This window comes from Cydia strobilella, chromosome 2 (assembly GCF_947568885.1).
Source record: "Cydia strobilella chromosome 2, ilCydStro3.1, whole genome shotgun sequence".
NCBI lineage: Eukaryota > Metazoa > Arthropoda > Insecta > Lepidoptera > Tortricidae > Cydia > Cydia strobilella.
Genome location: NC_086042.1, coordinates 26038644 through 26056125, shown reverse-complemented (window position 1 = coordinate 26056125; position 17482 = coordinate 26038644). Strand labels below are relative to the sequence as shown.

At 37.3% G+C, this 17482-nt stretch overlaps 1 protein-coding gene across 3 annotated transcripts in view; it reads left to right on the top strand.

Moving 5' to 3' along the window:
* The first annotated feature begins 3106 nt into the window (after positions 1-3106).
* LOC134753752 (multiple C2 and transmembrane domain-containing protein) overlaps positions 3107-17482 on the top strand; it is a 92490-nt gene continuing 78114 nt past the window's right edge. For all 3 annotated transcript variants that reach the window (XM_063689695.1, XM_063689698.1, XM_063689692.1), the window contains exons 1-2: positions 3107-3216; positions 17122-17282. In XM_063689695.1, coding sequence (XP_063545765.1) covers positions 3186-3216; positions 17122-17282 — 192 coding nt within the window. In that variant the 5' untranslated portion in view covers positions 3107-3185. The remainder of the gene's footprint in view (positions 3217-17121; positions 17283-17482) is intronic.

Genomic DNA, 17482 nt, shown 5'->3' with positions numbered 1-17482 from the left:
TTGATACCCGGTAAATTGAAATTCTCTGACAGGTTGAACTTGGAGACCTTTTAAAATGATATATGGCGTCTATAAGTTAAAAGTGGCATATGCTTGGGCTGGTACTACCTACTACTCAGTCGGAGACCTTTTCATAGGTGTTTGGGCGGCAGGTTATAACCTATTTGCAGGTAAATGATCTGTGGTGCGAGCTAATCCGGTTAAAAGGCTAAACGAGTAATAAGCGCCGTTGGTATTCAGACGAGTAATTACACACTTACTTGGACGTTTGGGGAACAGAGTATTAAATTCAGTGACAAATAACATAGATAGTAGTTAAAAAACGTGGTGATAAGCGTAGTTTATTGTTTTTTTAGACAATCAATGTAATGTAGTAATAATACAATTGGTTTTCTACAAAAATAAGAAGGCCCGTTCCAACTCAAATGGAGAAGTATACAAAGAGAATTTTTATGAAAAGAATTGTAAGATACAATCATTCTATTTGAATTAAAAGTTATCTTGTTTTTCGAGGAAATCTCAGTCTGTACCTATTAAACGGACAGACAGAGTCGCAACTATAAAGGGTTCCTTTTAAACTTTTTGGTCCGGAACCCTAAAAAAGGAAAATGTCTGCATGACTATAATGAATTAATTATTATTATAAAGCCATACGCTTTAACCTTTACGTTGTATTGTATGTAATGTAACCTCTTTATGTTTATCATTGGTAAATTATAGAAAATATATTAAAATTAACCATTAACTAAATAAATTAAAACTAATAAAATAAATAAATAAAACATACCTCTTTATTGTCTGCATAGTTAGATTTAAACATTCATTATCTACTCTGTACCTGCATTTTTTTCGGAATCGATTTTTTCTCTACTAGCAGCGTCTACGCTCTTAAATAGTAAAAAATGACACGTACAGTTCTTTTGACCGAAAACCGAATACTCGGCAACGCTCTTGGCCGAAGCGACGAATATTTGGAACATTGCCAAATTACTTGTACTTGATCGAATACCGAAAATTCGGGGCATCTCTAATAATAAGGCCTGCCATTCAATTTCATTTTGAATCTTTATTATAAAATCAATTCCCACTGCCTAACCGGCATTAACAATACCTGACTGATTCTGATGTAAGAATTTGATAGGTACGACCTTGAGTCGTGTCACCAAGCATCTCACGCGCAACAAAAAGTGCGAGCGAGATGCCTGATGAGAGCGCCGCTAACGCTGATCGGTGCTGACGACCAAGGTCGTATCAAAATAAGATCAAAGTCATATCAAATTGTTAAAGCAGAGTCGGCCTCCAGGCCTCCCCATGCATTAACAATGTTTGTGGACTCTTGACTCTCTTGAGTGCATTATCCCCGGCTCTTTTGTAGGCTTTTACAAAACTTTGTAAAGGCTTTCGACTAAAAGCAAAGGGAACTAACAAGAGCCTTTTGAATTGAAACAACTGCTGGTGGTGGTGGTTGTTGTGATGAATAGTAATTATTTTGAAGGTGTTTTTCTTTAGAAATCAGGAACGATGCATAGGATGCATAGGATGTTTAGGATACAGACCAACCAGGCGGGTTTCTGTAGTACAGAATTGTATTAAGCTGCCTTTACCTAATTTTATAAGTTTCTGGAGACAAATCATACGGTACTATTTATAAAAATGCATACCTACTTATACACGGTGTAACATGAGGAAAGCGAATAATTTTAACAGCATATTCCTGATCATATTTAAACACTAAATTGTCCTATAAACTTTTCTGTAATTCTCCTAGTTTCAGAGTTAATACCAATTTAAAAAAAACACATGTTATTATTGTTACATAGTTCAAAACGCATTTTTGATGGCGATGTTGCCACTATGGGACGTAGTCTAAGTATCCTTATTGATAGATGTCAAAAAGTTTTTTTTATACTACGTCGGTGGCAAACAAGCATACGGCTCGCCTGATGTTAAGCAGTCTCCGTAGCCTATGTACGCCTGCAACTCCAAAGGAGTTACATGCGCGTTGCCGACCCTAACACTCCTCTCCCTCGTTGAGCTCTGGCAACCTTACTCACCGGCAGGAACACAACACTATGAGTAGGGTCTAGTGTTGTTTGGCTGCGGTATTCTGTAAGGTGGAGGTACTTCCCCAGTTGGGCTCTGCTCTAGATCTGGAATGACAACCGCTGTCGTGTGCCCTACCGTCAAAAAGTGACAAGTCGTAACACTGTAAAAACTAGGTTTTACGAAAAAAAAAAGGAAAAGTCCATTTTAAGTGACAAGTTTACCAATAACATTTACTTTTTATGTACAAATACATTTAAAAAATGTAAAAAAAAAAATTTTTTTTTGCGAATTTGACCTTATTACATTTTTTTTTCTTTATGCCTCAGAAAGGCGTGGTTAAAATCTTTCGGTTTCCTCGTTAACACCTGGTATAAACTCTACAATATAAATATCTAAATCATGTTAGATGTGTATGAATATATGTATACATATTATTAACTCTGACAAACTATAAAATTATAACTAAACTTAGAAATAAAAATTATATGTACCTAGCAATCAAAAAACAAATTAACGAAAAAACAAGGAGAATATAAAAATATGACACTATACTTACCTACAAAAATCCAATTTTAAAGTAAGTTCGGTTTCTCCAGAATCCCATGACCTGAATTCCCTGACCTGTGATTCCATGAAATTAATGAAATCAACCAACTCAAATAAAAAAAACTTCAAATTCGTCCACGCTTCATCGAAAAATAAGGCAACATGCTTATTTAAAAAAAACTTTTAATGTTTATTTGGGCACAAACGGTATAATAATTCTAAAAAATAGTAGTATTTATTGAAGATGCCACTATTTACTAACCCATATAAAAAAAACAGGACGAAATAACAACTATATCTAAAAAACAAATATTTGTCGGCATCATGAATAAATATAAAAATAGGTAGGTAAAAGAGAATAATAATAAAAAATTAAAAACTTTATAAGTTAAAATATTCAACATTATTCAAAGCACAGAGTACCTCATACTTAAACTTACCTAACGGAATATTAAATATATCAATTTGTGAGAAAAATCCAACTAGTTTTTCAAATGAATTTCTCCTTTTTCAGACGGGCGCTAGAGTGAGTGCGCGTGCGCGCCATGATCGCGTGCGTGCGCTGCGACAGCTGACAGGAGCTGCGCGAGGTCATGTCCACCAAGAAGCACTCACCGCAAACCAGTTAGTGCCTAGTGTTCTTTTTATTTCACATTCCTCCTCCTCGCGCCATATTCCTTAATGCTTGATGATTATGGTCATGATTACCCCGATGTTAGATCAACTTCTCACTTCATCTGTATCTTTCCTTGGCGTCATGGAGAGCATCATGTAAATTGGTGTCGAGAGTTGAGTGAATTTGGTCGGACCATCTGGTTGGACTGCGATCTCTCGGTCTCTTCCCATTGACCGTCCCAGATTAAGTCGTCGAGGTTATGTCCGTCTTTCCGGGCAATGTGACCGAAAAGCTCCAGGATCCATCGTTTTTACGTTGAGCTTACTGGATAGACGCGTCGGTTCAAAATACGGTCCATGGAATTAGAACCATCATTTCACATTTAGTTAAACCATGGCCCCTATTCGAGATGCACAACTGTCAGTTTCGGCATCCACATCAGTTCAACGGTGGAATGATTCTCCAGTTAGTGCACATTGTCCCTTATCTTATGTCATTGAATGACATCTAGGAAATTGCTCTTTAAACAACAATTTTTACAAGCTTTTATCTAGCCCTCTTAGTTAGTGTGGGTCAAATCTTGGCAACTAAATTTTACCCACTTCCTGATTTCCGATTGAGCTAAAAATTTGCATACTAGGAACTCTGTGATGAAACAATGCGACCTAATTGTGTTTGGGGTTTTTATAATTGTCTCGATGAGTATTAGTTGCCTGTGGTAAAAAAAGTAAAGTCAGCGATAAATGATTGTACTTAAAATGAAATTTTTGCCAATTACTATTCCTTCCGACTAATCCTATCTAATCCTATAAATCTGTTTAAATATTTATCGTTTCCAGTCATTCAAATCCAATCAAATCGAATCTAATTATTGTAGGCTGCTAGATTCATTAATAATACCAATCAATCGAACATCGTATTCCCATTGGCGAAAACAGTGTCTAGAAACCTGACGTATAAGCCAGGGCCTTCATGAATTATTTAGTTTACAAAAATAGAACCTCTTGGGTTCGATACGACACTAGTTATACTGGTTTATAGAATGGTAAACTTTCCGAACATGTTCACTGTCCCCATACAATATGGTATGACAAAGTCACACGTCCAAATGTGCTTCGACTTTGAAGTTGTGAACCCATAGTAGAACCACGGACTCCTGAAAAACAGCATCATGACCCCACATTAGGAGCACCCGGACAGGGAACGTGTTAACTTTGCCTAAATACCATGCCAAACTTTGCCTTGTTTGCAATAACAATGATTTTCTACTAAATAATGGTCTATATCTAACACATTGAGAGTCGTCGATATTGTACAGTCGCCATCAGATATATGGGAGCGGCCAAGGCGCTCACAAATATCTGAATATGCCTCTATTGTCAGGGCGTTAGAGTGCGTGTTTAGATATGTTTGAGCACCTCGGCCGCTCCGATATATCTGATGACGACTGTACCACGTTGTTAAATCGTACCAGGTCTAGATTTCCCATTAAACAACCACTAGATACAACAACAACTAGATATAGTATATTTACACGTGTGGCACCGAACAATGCTCCAATGGTATTGCCATCAATAAACTAATCATATAATGTAAACAGCTTAAATCGAACGAAAGGGTAATAAGAAGCTTGGTCAACGAACGCTGACTGCTAAGTATGCTCTTGTATAGTAGGTAAGTTTACGAAAGGGCTTGTAGCATAGATATTGGTGGCAGCGTAGCTAAGAATAATATTTATTTACTTAAATGTTAATAAGGCTCGGTTATAAATAGATAATGTAAACTTTGCTAAAAAGCTAGGTCAATGTTTAACCTTAAACTGACTGCCATTTACCCATTAATATTAGGAATTAGATACAGACTTTTTATTCGGTAGAAATCTGTGTTATTTCAAGCCATGAAATGTAAGGAATGGTAAGCAATGTTGAGGAAGTATTTATGGTTAATATTAAACGTTTGGAATGGAAGAACTTGACAAGCTATAAAATATACTTACCTACAAAAAACGAACGCAATTACAAAGAAAATACCCCTTCTAATAAGTCGGACTGCGGCATGGACCCCATGACACTGGCGGCGTTACCTCTCTGTATTGCAAGGGAATAAAGAACAGCAAGGGACAAAACCAAAAAGTCTTAGTATAGATAGACAAATATATCCTCATTACCTGTTTCCCTTAAGTTCATAAGCCCTTTCAGTTTACAGGACTGCCAGGAAACGTATACAAGAACTTGACTAAACTACTATAAATAAGGTCTAATTAAAATACTTCATTCGTTTCAGCCGTAGATTTTAACTATCAGAATCAGAATGCTTTATTTGTAAAACATAGGTATACATGGGTCTTAGGTGTAGGTATACATTGAGCACTATGTTTTGCCGGTTGGCATACAAATGTCAAAGAGAGCGAGAATCTAATTAATATTGAAATGCGCAAAATGTTATCTTATAAAATAAATAAATTACAATTAAAATTAGCATTAAATTACATTTAAAATTAAAATACAATTTTATTAATATACAGTTCGAACACAATTAAAATAAATTACAATTAAAATTAGCATTAAATTACATTTAAAATTAAAATACAATTTTATTAATATACAGTTCGAACACAACACACTTTGGAACGGCTTTTGCAATTAAGTACTTGTTCAGTTGAAAATGTTTATTTTAATAAATATTTAATGTTTACATAAACTCGTTTTCAGTGAATATATTATTATTTCTTATACTTTCAGCAAAAATCATTTCTTCTCAATGTTGTTTCTCGTAAAGTTTTTGTGGTTGCCAACTCACTTTGAATTCTAGAGTGCTTGGCATCTCATTTTCGCTTTTGTAAAGATCTCCTATCAAATACAGCAAGGGACAAAACCAAAAAGTCTTAGTATAGATAGACAAATATATCCTCATTACCTGTTTCCCTTAAGTTCATAAGCCCTTTCAGTTTACAGGGCTGCCAGGAAACGTATACAATTAAGTACGCGGCAGTTGTAGACAATACGGCGTGTAATTTGTGTTAATATGTTGGGTGACATCCGCAATGGGGCACTGGAACTTTACACATATGGGTAATTGGGTAGGTCCGGGAAATAGGGGCCTGGATTAATTTATGTACGTTTGAGGCATGTTTGAATAAAGCATTGCACGGAGAATTCTATAAACACCTAGGGCCTGATGCACCATAAACTGTCTGTCAGCCTCACTAGGAACCCTTATAGTTTCGCCATGTCCGTCTGTCTGTCTGTCCGCGGCTTTGCTTCGTGATCGTTAGTGCTAGAAAGCTGCAATTTGACATGGATACATAAATCATGCATGGCGACAGAACGGGTGTCAAAAATCGAAGTTTAAAATCTGTATACCATTCCATAAATAAAACAGTCTCTATGCTAGCCCTCGCCAATGTAAGACTTAATTATTTCCAACACGCCAAGTCTCGTGTTGGAGCTACATAAAAGTAATGTAGGTCCTGTCGGTAGTACCAACTTACAGGATATTTCCCGTTGTTAGGTTGGTAGCGGTAATTATGTTCTTGCCACTGGTACGCGATAATTATGGAAAATACAGGTAAGTACTTTGTAGTATTTTTTTAACAAATTGCTGAAGTGTAATAAATACATATAACCATTAAATTATAAAACCCACCTACGCTATAAGTATGGCCAAGTATGCCTTAGGTACATAATTTTAGGAAAGAGCTGATAGTCTTCTCTCCCGCGCCAATAATTTACACGTACAAACATGTAGGTAGTACGAGCTAAATGCACGATAAATGAATGACATCAGTTAGATGTCATTCTGATATCAGTGTATCTATTACGTTGGAATTGGCCTGTGAGTGTATTTACACCGGCTTTATCCGAGAACACGAGAGCGAGATAACGACTCCATTGAGCAACTGCTTGTATAACTCTCGTATACAAGGAAGAGTGGAGGGAACCAGATTGCGCGAGAAACCCCTATGCGCCTGACTGAAATAAAAATCCGCATATGGGAAACCGCGTATCTGAGTGTGCCAGACAGTCTGCCAACAGGGAGAGATGGCGGGAGATCATGCGAAGAGCTGTGTCTGCCTCTACTACCGATGCGGGCGCCTCAACGTGACCAATGACGGCTCTGTCAAGAGCAATACGACAGAGATGAAGATCCGAGAAATAAGGCCCGCGATATAGCGTAGTCTAAAACACGTTTCAATGCGGGTTGGACAAAGTTCACATACGCCTTTAATTCTTTACCTAGTTACTTATTACTTTATTACCTACCACGAGTTTGACACTGACAATTTTTTTCAACGAAAAACTTGTGATAAAAGAAAGACGCTTATCTGAACCACTACAAATAAAACACCGGCCAAGTGCGAGTCGGACTCGCGTTCCAAGGGTACATTACACAATTTTTAACAATGTATTTTTTTATGTAAAACGTGAGTAAAATGTCTTAAAAAAACCCGTAATTAAGTCCGACTCACGCTTGGCTGCACTTTTCTAATAGGTTTTCTTGTCATCTACAGGTAAAGAACTATTTTTGGTGTATTTTTTTCAAAATTTTATACCCAGTAGTTTCGGAGACAAAGGGGGGAAATTGTAATGTTTTGCCTATTTTCTTGAATAACTTCTAAATTGTTTACCCTAAAATTATAAATAAAATATATTTGAGATTTATGTACACAATAAGCTCTTTCATTTGATATGTAAAACGATACGATATATGATGATGATTGAAACACTATGTTTTTTTATTTTGCCCCAGAAGTAGCCCCCATGTTTAAAATTCATTTGTTTACGTCATATGTCTGTTTTTGGGTCACAAACTTACATATGTGTACCAGATTTCAACATAATTGGTCCAGTAGTTTCGCAGAAAATAGGATGTGACAGACGGACAGGCAGACAGACAGGCGCACGAGTGATCCTATAAGGGTTCCGGTTTTTCTATTTGAGGTACGGAATTCTAAAAAGAAAAAAAGTACAAGTAAAAGAGTGAAGGACAGAAATCTGGCAAATAGGGTCCCCGAACGGTGATGCGATCATTCAGGAGCACTTTGTATCCGTTTTCGCACCTTCAGGCCGCATTGTACAGTTTTACAACAATAAACAATAAATTTACGGTCCTAAAAGTTTTAGGATTGTTTTCCGACTTCGACTTAAATTTTTTATTTACCAATAAATGCCATGTTTTGTACCGTAGAATCAAAACTACTGAGCCAATTTTGGTGATTGATGGGAATCGATTCCTTTTTTCGTCACAAGCACGAATGAAACATAACCATAAAAAACCTACTTACTTTTTTCATTGTTATTTTTATTTCTTACTTCAATAAAAACCTAATAACTTATTTTGCATTGTTATTTTTATTTGTCTTACTTTTTCTTTGAAGACTTTTCGACTTCAAAGTTCAACTTTAATTTCGATGGCACGTTCAATTGTATATTATGTCACATACTGCCATATAGATAATCTGTTAAACGATTGACATTGTAAGTATTATTTATGGTGGCACGTATTGCTATGGTTTGTACAGTAAAAGAAATCGTACCTTGTCACAGTGACAACCAATATGAAAGTCGCTACTTAGGGACCTCACAATATTGTCACTGTGACTAGTTACAAAATGGTACTCATTATTTTCCTTGACCGACCAATCATCAGCGGACTATTCGATTACTCGAAACGCAAGTCGAGTACAGAATACTCCTGAATCTTCTGATGCAGAGCTATAATATTGCTTGGATGTGCCAAAAATATTAACAATAGTCTGCTATAAAACTGTTTAAACGGATTATTTCCCGTTAGGTAATGAGTTTAAATACATCCCGACGTTTCGAACCCTTTAACCTGGTCAACGGGTGACTGAGGAAAAACTACAATAGTAATATTAGTGTGCTAAGTGAATTCTGTTTACTGCGCGGGAAGTCAGGAGAGGCATTTTCCCGCGCGATTGTTTAGGCGCTGCCGTTAGCTTCTGGAATGAAAAGTGGCTGGATTTTGTTCCAAGCCAATGTATTCACGAGCCGGGGGCCTATTCAAACTCTAATCATTCTATCTTGGTTTGATATTGAGATATTAATCACAGTGGATCGTGCTTGTGAACTCCGACTACGTTTAATTTGCACTGACTTGGCAGTGACAATGCATTATGTCGATGTGGTAAAATATGCAACTATATGGGGTTATTGTTACTATGAGTTCTTTTTAGGGTTCCGTACCTAAAGAGTAAAAACTGGACCCTATTACTAAAACTCCACTGTCCGTTTGTCTGTCTGTCCGTCTGTCTGCCACCAGGCTGTATCTCATGACTGTGATAGCTAGACAGTTGAAATTTTCACAGATGATTGTTGCCGCTATAACAACAAATACTAAAAACAGAATAAAATAAATAGTTAAGTGGGCCTCCCATCCCATACAATTAACGTGATTTTTTCCGTTTTTTGTGTAATGGTACGGAACCCTTCGTGCGTAAGTCCGACTCGCACTTGTTATTTAAATAACGTGAAATAACAAGAGCTCCTGCCATCTACTGACAAATGCCTGAGCTACTTGGAGAAAACAACTTAACATAGAGGGCGTTCCGACCAATCGTATTAGAGAATAACGAAATAGACGCAATAATCCCAAAGTTGCATTTATGCCCGTTGACTTTATCATATCGCTGCCCCAATAATCATAATAATTTATTTATAAAACCAAAATATTACAGGGTTCTATGTTTCCCTTTTATCGAACTGAAATTTGAACTTTATCATAGTGACATTACGTCGAATTTCAACTATCTTGAAAATGTAACATAGAACCCTGTAATATTGGGGCAGCGATATCCCAATAAGAGCGTTATATTTGACGTACCACTTGGTATGAAAACTTAGCGTGTTCCGACTCAGGAGGTGTAAGCGAGATAAACTGCGAAATGTAAAATCTCAACATTAAATCAATACAAGATTTTAAAACTTCAAATAGGTAGGTATCCCGTGCTCCGTCTGAAATATAGCAAGTCAAATAAAATAAACTACTAAGGAAATGGTATGTCGTTATGACAACTAGTGTGCTATTTTCCCTTGATTTACATAACGTGGCTCTGTTAAAAAAAAACCGGCCACGTGCGAGTCGGACTCGCGTTCCAACGGTTCCGTACATTTACACAATTTAAACAATGTATTTTTTATGTGAAACGTGAGTGAAATGTCTTTAAAAAACCAGTAGGGGTCGGATCAAAAACTAAGTAATTAAGTCCGACTCACGCTTGACTGCAATTTCTAATAGGTTTTCCTGTAATCTATAGGTAAAGATCTATTTTGTGTTTTTTTTTCAAAGTTTTAGACCCAGTAGTTTCGGAGATAAAGGGGGAGGGGGAATGGTAATTTTTTGCCTATTTTCTTGAATAACTTCTAAATTATTTATCCTAAAATTATAAAAAAAATATATTTGAGATCCTCACAATGAGCTCTTTCATATGATATATTACGATGTAGTTTGAAAAACTTATTTCATTTTATTTTATAATTTACCCCAAAAGTGGCTCCCATGTTTAAAATTCATTTCTTTACGTTACATGTCCGTCTTTGGGTCACAAACTTACATATGTATATCAAATTTCAACTTGATTGGTCCAGTAGTTTCGGAGAAAATAGGCTGTGACAGACGGACAGACAAACAGACAGACAGACAGACAGACAGATAGACAGATAGACAGACGCACGAGTAATCCTATAAGGGTTCCGTTTTTTCCTTTTGAGGTACGGAACCCTAAAAATTACATTGCTTTTATTGAGTACTAGCTGTGTACGCGACTTCGTTCGCCACACACATTTGCCATTAAACTAAACGCAAGTAGCAATTGTATGAACTCGCACTTAACACTAATCAATGTTTAAATAGGCCCTGTTAGTGTAAGGTGTACGCAAAAAAAACTGCAAATCGATGTACAGTTTAGCCGTTTGGCACACGTATACTAGAGGTAAAAAAAAAATTTTTTTTGACCCGCAGTTCCTAAAAAATAAGACTCCGCTGTCCGTCTGTCTGTCACCAGGCTACTCATGAACCGTGATAGCTAGAAAGTTGAAAGTTTCACAGATATTGTATTTCTGTTGCCGCTATAACAACAAATACTAAAAAGTACGGAACCCTCGTCCGACTCGCACTTGGTTTTTTGTTTAATTATTCTTTAGTAATTAGTGAGTTTTGGTTGTCAGGTTGTCACCTGACGATATGTCAGTTTTGATACTGCCAGTGACTAAGTGAGTCAGGTAACGGGTACTTCATTCGATAGCGTGACGTGAAGTAGGTACGCGTTTGCGTTGTCTTATTTTGTATGGGATCTTGAGTTTCCAAAACTTCCTGCTTGACGCGCTGTTCAAAATCCCATACAAAATGAGACTTAACGCAAACGAGGTCACGTCACGCTATCGAATAAAATTTAAAAAAATAGATAGTATAGAGCCTCATATGTCATAGTAAATTTTGTAGTCACAGTAAATTTACTGCCATCTATCGACACACGAATAAAACTAAAAATGAAAATGTATAAAAATATCAAAAAATTTATATGAACGCCAAATGTCTCATGTTCTTACACGGATATGTGTTAAAATTCAACGCCATATAGCCGAGTTTAGGCCAAAGGCGCCATCTATTCGAGAATGACTTTTTCTTGATTTGAAAAGCGCGTTTTTTCCTTAGACTTTATTTATCTTATACGGAGTTACATATATCTTTGCACAAGGGGTTCCTGATTAATAACGTTAGAGCAAGCACTCGGAGAGCAAAGTCACAGTTAATAGACTTGGCGTGAGCCAAATAGAATCCATTACGATCTGCATAAAGCCTCTCCGGTAGAATCTAGATTTTAGATGCTCTAGATTCCAGGGTATTCAGGCGGTGTCCTAAGTGTCTGCTTGCATAGTCGACAGTTTCCGGGCCGCGTTTTGTCATTGCTTAGCGAGTCAAAGCTAGTCGAACGCTCAGTCGATACCCATAATAATACAGTACAATACAATAGTATTTTATACAATCGTGATATAAGAGAGCTGTTCAGTCGAGTACCGTGTTTAGGCAACGAAGCTTGCTGAGTTGCCTAACTGAGGTACGATATTGAAAAGCTTGATTATATCACTATTATATTATACACAATGCATAAGGTCCACCGATAGACAGTTAAGACTGTTGCAGTTTGTACAGTCGCTATTAGATATATCGGAGCGGCTGAGGTGCTCAAAAATATATAAGCACTCTAGCGCCTTGACAATAGAGGCATGTTCAGATATTTGTGAGCACCTTGGCCGCTCCGATATGTCTGATAGCGACTGTACCTACCTTGAACTCACCTGTTGATTAGGTATTTTTCATGGTATCAATCACATACAATATTATGCTAAACTAAACACTTCAACTAAATAGAATAGGTATTCGCACTTAAACTATCGTGAGACATATTTCAAAATATTTATCAGTACGGTTTTTACTCACTATTATTTAAAAGCGACTAAAAATAATAGTGAGTGAAAACCGTACTGATAAATATTTTAGAATAGGTATGTGTCATTCTGTTCATCAATCTGTTTTATGCGAACTTTATATAAACCATAACACGTTTTAAAATCTGACTCCGCTCTCGGTTTCAATTAAAGAGAACAATCTAATAAATTATATTTATAAACAGTTTTGATAACTTGAATATAATCTGCCCTGGAAACAGAAAATTATTCGACAGTAAGAAGAAAATGGCAAAATATAAATCAATTTATGAAGACAAGAGCCCTTATAATGGCTCATGCATTATTCAATCGTCAAGCTTCAAAGTTAATCGCTTCGACTATTTTACTTATAAAAAAACCTTTTAAGATTATTTTTGTAAAAGCAAAAGGCAGCGCATACAATTAATATTAACTTGATGAATAGCTGCCAGGCGCCTGGCTCTAATAAACCGGATGCTAATAGCAAAGTAATATGATAAGTATTATTGCTCTGAAAATTATATACGTACTTACGTATCTAATTCTGAGGTTAACTCTTAGTCTAATCACCATTCGTCAAATTCAAAATTCACCTATCTATTATTGATTTATTTCATTTCACGGCATTGCATGACACACATAGCCCTTTTACTATAAACGATTTTCCTTCCCAGGATTCGTTCATTCGTTTTTCGAAGCTGTTTTTAGGAGAACGACTCTTTAAATTCCGCTCCCACCTGCCCAAATAACACAGAGCAATTGTGGGCGCCCTCATAAAAGAATTCACACCTTTAGCCTCCTAAGTCCAAGCTTTTTTAAACGTCATAGTCCTAGAGGCCTCTTGTTCATTTTTTTGCATTATTTGCTGTCAGTCCTGAACGGACTATTTACAACCCTATGGACTGTCAGAATACTCCGCGCGAGCATTCAAATTTGAAAGCGGGGGCATCTAAAATTTTGTACCGAAATATGTACTATCGGTGTTTATTACTATATACTAACTTACTTAATGCTGGGACTGACGGGTGAATTTTATTATGTACAAAATTTGGTACCGCAGGACTTAGGAGGAAATAATCGTAAACATTTCGTTTGCGGATACGTAGCGTATGGCTTTCACCAGCCCTCTGGTATACTATACACTGTATACATGACTCACGCTGTATACTTACTTAAAGTATATTTAGGATAAAGAGATTCATGTCAACTTTCATTTCATTTCAGAATGTCGTTTTAAAATGAGAGCATACCTTCGATTGCAAGGCGGTGGCTATGTGTGATACTTAGCGCTACTTGCACCATTCCACTAACCCGGGGTTAACCGGTTAAATCGTTAACCCAGTGTCAAACTGTACTGGTAACCATGGTAACTCCAGGTGTAACCGGTTAACCCCGGGTTAGTGAATGGTACAAGTGGCCCTTGGTCAGTTGCACCAAACTGTTTGTCAGCATAGTCTAGTATAGTATAGTATTATATAGGTATAATCTGTGGCATAGTTAAAGAGTTCGCTAAATTTTATTGTATGGAAAGTTTCATAGTAAACCGCCACGGCGCACCGGGTGACCGTGATCGGTCTGTCAAGACAGTGCGGATGGTGCAACTGGCACTTAGGGCACCCCACACTAGCGTTTTTTGAGCGTCAGTGTCTAATAGTCAGAGCTATGGAAAATGGCGTCGCTGAGCAGTTCACGTCAGCTGCAACACCAACGGAGCTGCAGCTGACATTCACGAGGGTTCATCATACATAGCCGTTAATCACTACGAGTTTTCGCCCGGGAGGCGATTGGTCATGGAGATCTGTTCCTGGCCCGCGATCTACTAGTGTGGGGTGGCCTTTAAATTCAACAATTCTAAGAAATCTTCATACCCGTCGTCTCAAAAGCGTGACATTAACGTCCGTAAAGACAAGCGATCTGCATGCTAAGCGGTAACTTACCGTGTTTATGTATTAAGGCACTTATTCCGTCCCGTCGCAAGAGATTTGGATATATGGCCCTTTAAATTTTTGACATAGTTACGTAATGTGCTAAGTATCGCACTAGTGCGGTAAAGTAGCACCATATGTACTGTAAACTCTCTTAATGTCACACTGCTAGCGACCTGCTAAGCGGGCCCTCTGTTCGTAGGCGCTTTTCGCTACATCCCGTGATATCGGCTACGCTCGTAGCGCGTAGCTAATAATTTCTTAGTTAACCTTAATTCTCGGTTCTCTAGTCTAAGTTAAGCGGTAGACATACAGGTAAGGGAACGAGTACATGTACAGGTAGTACGTATTTATTAGTATGCTAAGCGGCTTAATCACCGTAAACCGTCTACAGGGATTACGTTTGACGTAAATTATACAGGCTTCCCTCGTGTGCCTGTAATTAAGTAGTTTTATGTTTTAGGCTGAAATAAAAATTAATTTAGCATGTTTTATTTAAATTATAAAAAATAGCTACTATTCGATGCAGGATCTTTAATTTTACCTAATTTGGGGAAACTCTACTTTTCAAGTTCTATGTGTAATTCTTCCTCGTTTTTTTATATTAATAATTGTAATCAGTGCTATAAATCAGTATTTGTGTATTAATACATAAAAGTAATACATATAATAACATTAAATTGACCTTTTAGGTACTTTAATTATTCCCTAGAATGTATTTTTTTCTCAAATAGATCTTTTTTAACCAGATGGGTGAAAAAATATACTATGTGAATAACCTACTTATGTATGGGGCATCATTCGCTTCATTAGGTAGCAATGGTAGCATATTTATAAGATTTTACCATAATACGACGGTTTTAAAACTTTGTTTACTCTTTTATTAACGCCATTCAAATATTACTAACAACTAATTTAATTATCTATTCTGTAGTCTGTAGGACGTTCACTACAGCTGTATTTGTTAATACTACACATACGCACCAACACTCACCACACCTATACATCCCTACGACACATCTATTCTATTCAGACATTATAATGGCAATTTTATTAGAAATAGGCCAATTATTCATTACTATTATAACATTATAATTTCTACATTGATAGTCTGTTAGTGACCTGGGTTCTAGCAGAATTACCAGTGCTTCGCTCGAAAGAGCGGAGTGTATAACTGAGCCAGAACCCTTTTGTTTTGCTGCAACGCACACAGCAATTCTACGGTTTATTTTTTTAAGTTTTGTTTTTTATCTTAATGTTGCTTTTTTGTATCTCTTGTGTTTCTTCTGTTTTAATATGTGTGTATTGTGGCAAACGAATAAATGGTTTATCTATCTATCTATCTATTCAAGGCAAAATTGTAGCCTCGGCGCCAAATTATACTAGATTCCTCTTATTAATAGTTAAAGCTAATTGATTTTCGGTGATAATTAGGTCAGGCCTATCAATTAATAGAAACTATACCAATAGACAGTAAACGCCTAAGCCCAACTTGCACCATCCCACTAACCCGGGGTTAAGCGGTTAAAAAAATGTCTAATTGTACTGGTAACTATGGTAACTCCAGGTTTAACCGGTTAACCCCGGGTTAGTAGAATGGTGCAAGTGGGCCTAAACGTATTTTGTATTAACACGAAATTTCAAGAGCGTTTCTCTATTTTGTTTTAAAAATATCTCTACAAGTTTTCATACAAATTGTCAGTTGCTCTCTAGTCTCTAGTCGCGCCTAGGCAACCGATAATTAATGTGCACGTGCTGAAGAAAAAAAGCTTATGTTCAAACAAAGAGTGTAACAAAAATAAATCGTAAGTAGTTATGCGAAAATTAATCACCTAAATAGATTCATTCGTACGTAAAATAAATACAAAAATATTTTTGTGCTCCTTATGAAAAACCCAACGTGATTAAAAAACCAACAATTTTGAGTTTCCAAAACGTCCCGCTTGGCGCGCTGTTCAGAATCCCATACAAAATTATGGGCGCCTACATTAGGGTTCAGATATATTATTACAGTAATAAGCCTGAGTAAGAGTTGCGATGAGACAGGCTGACGTTTACGACACGAATCCCTGGATACAAATTACTAAAACCCTCCGTTCGAATATGAACCATAATATCTGTATAATAGAGTAGAAACAGCGACATACTTTACTTTACACCAGATTTACTTAGAAAAGTTATAGGAATAGGGACATTACATTATTGACAGCCCTTACGGCGTAAAACTAGTTAGCAACAAATATACTTAAATATTAGAGCATTATAAACTGAAACAGGTGAAGGTCGCGGGAATTCGATGGATGCGAGCGGCACAGGATCGGTCGGAGTGGCGAGCCTTGGGGGAGGCCTATGTCCAGCAGTGGACGTCTATCGGCTGACATGATGATGATGATGAAACTGAAATAGATGTCTATTAGAGAAAAAGTGAGGAAGCCCTCAGTGGTGAAGGCCGGATTCGAAACGGTATCTTTTAGCTAATTTAGTTTAGATCCTCAGTAGGTAGAAGATTCTTATTTCTTAAAAATGTTAATTTTGTCAACAGAGCGGTCCGAGGCGCTAAGCGGGCGGCTGTCGAAGTCGGCGTCCGAGCTCTCGTGCGCGTCGCCCGTGCCGCGGACGCCACCGCCGCGCGCGCGCTCCGCGCACCACCACGCGCCGCTGTCGGTCGTGCACCGCACGCAGCACTTCTTTACTAGCCTGAAGGTGAGTCGCTAGATGGCGTTGTGCGGTGTCAGTTTGCATCCTATATCGCGCTAAAACACTGTGTCGACGTAGAATACTAACACATTGAGTGCCGGGAACCCGATCTGCGGACGCTCTGTTCGTAGTCGCTTTCCTCTATAAAGCGGGAAAACGCTAGTATCGGCTACGCGTGTACGAAAAACGTTGGCAGTGAATGCGAC